The sequence below is a fragment of the Gavialis gangeticus genome, unplaced genomic scaffold (assembly GCF_001723915.1).
Source record: "Gavialis gangeticus isolate Ggan-Ray unplaced genomic scaffold, GavGan_comp1, whole genome shotgun sequence".
Lineage (NCBI taxonomy): Eukaryota > Metazoa > Chordata > Crocodylia > Gavialidae > Gavialis > Gavialis gangeticus.
The window spans coordinates 3694816-3702066 of record NW_017729034.1 but is presented as its reverse complement, the minus strand read 5'-3'; the positions used below and the strand labels follow the sequence as shown (position 1 = coordinate 3702066).

The window sequence follows — 7251 nt, the reverse complement described above, 5'->3', positions numbered from 1 at the left end:
AGTCCCCTGCTGGCCTCTCATGGGTGTGTGCCAGAATAATTTTCTCAAACAGCTTGCCTAGGATCGAGGTAAGACTAACTGGCCTATAGTTTCCCGGGTCCTCCTTCCTCCCTGTTTTGAAGATGGGAACCACGTTGGCCCTCTTCCAGTCCCCCGGCACCACACCAGAGCACCACGAGTGCTCGTAAAGCCGTGCCAGGGGACCTGCAATGACCTCGGCCAGTTTCTTTAGAACTCTAGGGTGGAGATTGTCCGGACTGGCTGACTTGAATATGTCCAGTACCTCCAGAAGCTCCCTAACTAGTTCCTCACTAGTAACACCCCTTCTTAACTCCTACACACCAGGTTTGGGTTTTGGGGGGGCAATGTCATAGATTCATGTCACCTCCTCCCACCCCCCAAATGCCAGGATTGGGTCCTGGGGGCCAGGCACCACTCCCTGTGTGCCAGGATTGGGTCTCAGGAGCCTGGTGCTGCTTCCTCCCAGCTCCCCACTCTAGGATTAAGCCCTGGGGCCTAGCATCACCCCCACTGGACCCTGTATTCTGGGATTGAGTGCTGGATCCAGCATGCAGGGTCCAGGGCTCCCCAGGGTCTTGAGATTTGGCTACAAGGGAGTGGTGCCACCTCTCCACTGCTGCCACATTTCTAGACCTCATGGGGAGCCCCATGGGCTGGATGACATGGTATCACAGGCCAGATCTAGCCTGCAGCCTGGAGTTTGAGCACCCCTGGCCTAGCACATTGCCTGGCTATTATGTGAATTGCATAAGTGGAGGAGAGAACTACTTGCCACCTCCCCACATTATGTATTGCATAAGGCCTAGCATGATCTGTTCTTAATGAACCAGGGTTTGAGACAGCTGCACAGCTCTACTTTAGCTGCTAATTTGCCCAATGGGGTGAAATAATGCCTACAACCAATCAGCTCCCATTGCACAATGTATTGTGTCCCCTGGAACCATATAAACCCAGTTTCCCTGGAAGCCTTCCCCTGGTCCACCCCAAGTGATCTTCTGAACCAATCCTGCATGGGTCAGTGAAAAGGCCAGTTCATGGTGTTCAGGGAATGCAAGGGTACCCTTGGACAGCCACTTAGCTTGTCAGTCACCTGCCTAGCACCTCTCCATTTAACCTTCATTGTTATAGCATTAATCGTTTTAGGTCAGCGCCTTAAATTGTCTAGCTTTTGTTCACTTTGCAGTATCAGCAAGCTGTTGATGTTCTGTGGGATGAAGGATGGAGCAGTGCGGGTTTACCCTCTCCAGGACAAAGAACTCTCGGTGGATACCCTGGACAGATACTGGTCCTTCAACATACATGACAATGATTATGGCCAAATCCAGGGGATCTGTTCTAGTTATGATGACCGCTTTCTTGTTACCTGTGGAGCAGATGGCAACATCTTTACCTTTACTATCTTGTCCCCAGAGGACATTCAAAAAGAGCTAAGAGCCAAAGTTCCATCTCCAAGAGTAAGTGACTAAATGAAAACCTTTCAAAACTCTTCTTTACTGTGTTTTTCATGTGGGGAGGCTTACAACTTATTCTCCAAATCAAGTCCAGGTCCTTCAACATTGCACAGTTCTGTATGCTGAATAATGCTGTGCCTAAACCTTTTCTATCATGTGTCATTTATGACAGAATTTGAAGTTTTCATACAAAATTTGCAAATTTGAGTCCAGGGAAAATATCTGGTAATGCTCCTTCTGTTCTTGATGTTAAGGCTCAGGAATCCTATAGTTCAGGGATGCCAGACTGCCCCTCCTTGTGGGCTGGATCCAGAGTGCAGGGCCCCTCATTTGTCAGAGCCAGACATGATGGTGGAGTAAGCAGCAGTGATGACCATAGGGGTTAATGCATCCATAGCTCATTCCCAACTGCTGACAACCATCCCCAGTGGGGCTTTGTACCCAGTATTTCAGTGGCAGGCATCACCATCAAATGCCCAGCCCCTCTGGGAGGCCCATGGGCCAGACAACATGGCTTCACTAGCCAGATATGGCCCATGGGCTGTATATTTTACACCCCCATTTAAGTAAATTAAAAATATCACCTTGTGCATTTGCAGACTGAGAAGCACAAAGATCTGACATATTTTTTTCTGAGGGCTGTAATGGCCAAATATAAATCCACAGAATTTTAATCATGCTGTATTACAGATCAGTTTGGTGCCACTGTTTTCAGTGGTAATATTGGTCTCTTTTGGGTTGAAGGGAACATTTGAACCTAATGTTTGGTGGTTGTGGTGTTCATAATGAAAGTCTCATTTAGTTCCACAAACATCAGTCTGGCACTTTCCCTGGCCTTTTGAACACCCTTGTCAGCTGCTGAGTGTTGCTGCTTTTTTTTAAAAGAACAAATAATATTTTTGATCCACAGAGAGAACTGGAAAAGGAGAAAGCTGCCGAAGATATTGAGGATCCCAATGCCTACAGGTAGGATAGACTGGGATGAAGATAAGAGACTTTTCCATGTGCTGGTAACTCTGGGCACTGACAGAAGTGACATTTGTCATGCAGTTGGCCCCCTGAAAGTGATCTATAGCTGTGCTGTGACACATGTGCATAGCTGCAGAGTGCTTTAAAAGTGGCTGATTGTGTGACAAAATGACTCTCATCCTAATGAGGGAACAGATGAAGGTGTTCCAAAGTGGAGCGCCTTAGGGAACTTTTATCAATTGCTGCATGTGATCGGTGCTGGCCTAATGTCTGCTGATGTCTCTTTGCTTCCACCACTGAGACAGTGCCATTTCCTTTGTCCTGCATTTCCAGTATTGAGAATGCCAAGCAGAAAAAGGAATATGATCAGATAATGAAGGCCGCAGAGGACAAAAAGAATGACAAGAGGCAAAAGCTAGCTGCCCTCAAGCAGGAGTTTCTTCATTTGCTTCAGAAGAATATGGAGCTGCCAAAACACATGCAGCTACTCAGAGAGGTACGTCTGTTTTCATACAGGTCATTTATCTGTAGACTAGACTCCCATTTTTAAAAGGAACAGCATCCAGTGTGTTATAACTTTAGCCAACCTTTTCTCCCCTCATCCTACTCCAGAGCATTACAAGGTCACTGATGCACAACCCATGTGGGTTGGGTCTAGTCCCTTAAGTGCTTATATACCTAGGCCCTATATACCAGGAGCCGCAACTCACAGCTAATGCTGTGTGTCATGAGAGAAGTGTTTTCAAAGAACATGGTTCTGCACTCTGGGGTGAATATTTATGCTAATGCGCAGGCAACTCCTGCACCTGGACAAAAACATTTCTGAGAATTGTGGGTGCCATAGCTCAGTGGTTGGGATACCATGAAACGGTGTGTCTCACTTGTTTGCAGCAATTTGAAATGGACCACAGGATCTGTGAGGAGATGAATAGGCAGACAGCACAACGCATCCAGCAGGTGCAGAAAGAACTGGCTTGGGAACAGGAGAAGCATCAGATTGGATTGCAGAAATTGCAAAGTCGGTAAGTACTAGTTCTCTGTTACCTTCCTTCCTCATTAAATCTTTCAGTTTCATCTGTCTTGAGAAATGAGACTGCAACTTTATTTTTGTTTATAGAACCAAAATTTGTACATGTCATTTTTGTGACTTTCCTGTATGACTGCCTGTTTTGGATTCTTGGTGGGGAAAAAGAAAAAAACAAGGAATGCAAAGCAAGAAAATTACCTGACTGTTGATTAAGCTGTCCCTTTCTGTGGCAGCACAACTATGCTGTGAAAGAGTGCTCTGCTTCAGTTTCCCTGAATGGTGATAGCTAAGAAGCCTAGAAGAGCTGGGGGAACTTGGAGGGCTAACCTGTGGTGCTTTGGAAATCATAAAGGATGAGGTGTTATTGACATAGTCCAAGGTGGTGGGATTAATTAATGTCTGTCATAAAATTTGTCCTCATTCAGTCTGCACTTCTTTAACATACCTGCTCTATCTTAAACACATAGGAACAAGGGATAGTTATTTTAAAAACAAACTAAACCTACCTCCTGAAACAAGGCATACATTTCTTCCCATAGGGAGAGGATGATAGAACAAACACATTAGATCTGAATGGCATGTTGCTTAAGTCACGTTTCTTAATTATTGGAAGGTGGGTGGTCATAACTAGTGTGATAAGCATGGTATACAAACTATAATGGCTGATATGTCCCTTAAGTGGCTTTATCCCTAGATTTGATGAATGTCACAGGCATAGTGCTGTTACTTACTGGTTTGTATGCTCAGATATGATGACTGTGTAATAGTCATAATTAGTGTAATGAATTGTTTAGGTCATTTTGGATAGCTACATGGGCTAAGTGAAGAATATTTGATAACTTGCTTCTGCATATCTCAGACAGTAAAAATGTTATCTCCATTTTGTTTCCTCAGATTTCGGGACATGTTAGAATTTGATACTGTGGTTGTTCATGCTATGGGAAGTAATCATCAAATCTCCACATACAGGCTTCTGGCAATTTCTGAGAAATATTACAAGGTTAAAAAACAAAGTCAGGCAGGGAAAAAGAGAGTAACCAAATATGATTGGAAAGGAAAAGAAGTAGAACAAAGAAGAGAAACCCTCAAAGAGACAAGTAAGGCATGCACAAAAGCCTGAACATGTTTACATTATGTCCTTTCCATCCTTATTTTCACCTGGTTTATTTCTTTGTATAGCAACACTTCAGTACCTGTAATACCTCATCTCCAAATGCAAAAACTCGGTGGTCAAATGCAATCACATGGTATCTCTATGTTTTTTTAGTCATCACTTCATTTTCTCAGTCAACAGGTTTTCCAGTACCCTTTGTTATTAAATGTTTTTTCACATTCCGGTTGATATCCACAAAATTCCATTAACTCAAAGGGGAAAATAAGCTTGTGTTGCCTCCTTTTTTTATTGGTAATATGACATCAGTTAAGGAGACTGACTTCATTTAAACTCCACAAATTTATACTAGCTGGGTGCATCTACGTGTGCAAGTGATGCAAAGCAATACATTCAGGAGCAGTTTGAGCCAGAGTAAACTACTCCCAAGCGCAGCATCTATGCATGTGCCCAGGACAGCAGCAATTTAAGCTGGGGTGGAGAAGGCCCAGGCTAGCAAGGGACTGGGGGAGAGAGTGGGGGGTCAGCCCTAGGCTCCAGGTGGTGGCATTGGGTGGTGGAGGGGTGGCTGGGGCACAAGGGTGATGAAAGTGTGAAGTCATGTGGCTAGGTGGCAGAAAGGAGTCTGCCTCTGGCTGCCTGGGCTGACCAGGCACAATTTATGCCTGCATCTATGGTCAATGTCTACATGTGCATTTAATTGCAGTAAATTACCTCAGCATAACATAGTACTGTTCCCAACAGTACTATCTCACTGTGGTGTAAATTAGTTTACTGCAGCCTAATACTGACGCATGTGTAGATGGTGATGCTTTACTCTGCAACTAATTAGTCTACTCTGCAGTAAAGGCCACTCAGTTGGACAGACCAGTATGGTTTACAATAGCTGTGACTGGCTTGTTTATCATATATAATTTCTTAACATCTATATATCCTCTCTCTTATCTCAGTTCCAGTTGCTGGAGTTACTGAAGAGGAGATGGAGGTTGAAAAGTTGAAGAAGAAGACACAGTCGCAAACTGCAGCAGCCCGTTTACTTGAAAACCAACTTGAGAAAATCAGAAAAATTGTTGAGAAAGCTGATAAAGCCAAAGCTAAGATCATGCAGAGAAAGAACGAATGGGAAGAACTGTGAGTCATGAATCAGAAGCTGCAGTCTTTTTCATGGGTGCTCTGTATCATGAGCTGAAATAATCCTAGTTGGCTCATCTGTCTAATCCAGTGGGTCTCAAACTTTTTAGAAAAGGTATCCCTTGTTAGACACATGACACCCTCCATAATGTTTGGAGGGTTCATGGCTGCACCCCATTTTAAAAAATAATTTATTTATTACAGTGCTTACCTTGTTTGAAAGGGGAGACGCAGTTGGGGTGGGAGAGTGGCCAGTCAGAGCAGAGCCTGAGCTTGATCTTATCTGCTGATCTCAAACCTCAGTGGCACTCTTCAAAGGATCTCACAGCACCTCAGGGTGCCCTGGCATCCTGGTTGAGAATTACTGGTCTAATCTAATCATAGTATCTTTAAAAATTAAGGACCCCAAGAGGCCATCCAGTCCAACCCCTTGCTCAAGGCAAGACCATCCCTTTCCAAGCTATCCCAGTGTCTGTGCCCCTGTAAAGTTTTACATTTACATAATTCCATATTATTCTGAGGTGGAATAAATAATTCTGATCAGCTCCAAATATCAATAATGGGCCACAAAGTTTTTTGATTCTTATATTAGCCTTAGAATATTAATAGTGGCTGCTGTGTCTCGTCTTGTTAATTAATACCAGTTTGGAGGGTGAATTGACATTAGGGGTAGAAATGAAAAAACAGGGCTTTGAGTATGCAAGCTCATGAAGTCAGTGAGGCTCTGACTCTTCTTGGACCTGTAGGTTTAGACCCAATACTGCATACTGCAGCCAAGTAGAACTTCACCAAGTTTTTCCCTGAGAACGTCAGGATCACGTCCATGCACATTAACTGAGTCAGAATCTCATGATTCCCTTCCCCTGGGCTTTGATTTTGGGACATATTGCAGATGCTTGGTGCACCCCTTTTTCTTTAGGTCCTTTGCTAACTTGAATCAGGTTCACAGAATGCTATCTACTTAGCAATGCTGCATCTGGCTGCCTGCTACATCCAGGGTTCAGTCTAGGTCCTGGGAGAGCTATTTAATTTTAAAAATCCACCTCTTTCTAGACAAATTTGTTTTTCCTTTGATATGGAAGGAGATATTTTTCCCCAAGTACCTGAGGGTGATAGGTAAATTAAACATGTAGACAGAGTCTTCTGAAGAATTAATATTTTTCTAAACATTGTTTAACCCATTGCTGACTCCTAGATCAAATATCAAGCCCTATTGCACAAGGCAGGAATTTTGGACTGGATAACCTGGGAATCTTAGGCAATCTAAGACATTTTGCTTGTTTTTGGCACTCAACAGATTGAAGAGCAAACCCAGTGATAATTATGAGAACCCCAGGGATATTCAGGAGATCAAGATGGCTCAGGAAAACATGGGGGATTTCAAACTGAAGACAGCCACTAACTATAAGATCCCTGAGCACATGCGCATGAATGCAGAGAAGAAGAAGATGCAGCTTGCCTCGCTAGAAGTGGTGGTATGGGAACAGATTCCCTGGGACTGTGATTGTACCTGTTTTGGAAAGCAAAGTATAGAAACCCAG

General features: G+C 43.8%; 1 protein-coding gene across 1 annotated transcript in view; it reads left to right on the top strand.

Annotated features, from left to right (window-relative positions):
* The window catches only part of CFAP44 (cilia and flagella associated protein 44), a 74295-nt gene that overhangs the window by 39194 nt on the left and 27850 nt on the right, over positions 1-7251 (top strand). Inside the window, exons 19-25 of the mRNA XM_019526843.1 lie at positions 1205-1475; positions 2383-2438; positions 2775-2937; positions 3333-3463; positions 4363-4565; positions 5530-5710; positions 7008-7185. Of these exons, the coding sequence (XP_019382388.1) occupies positions 1205-1475; positions 2383-2438; positions 2775-2937; positions 3333-3463; positions 4363-4565; positions 5530-5710; positions 7008-7185 (1183 nt within the window). The remainder of the gene's footprint in view (positions 1-1204; positions 1476-2382; positions 2439-2774; positions 2938-3332; positions 3464-4362; positions 4566-5529; positions 5711-7007; positions 7186-7251) is intronic.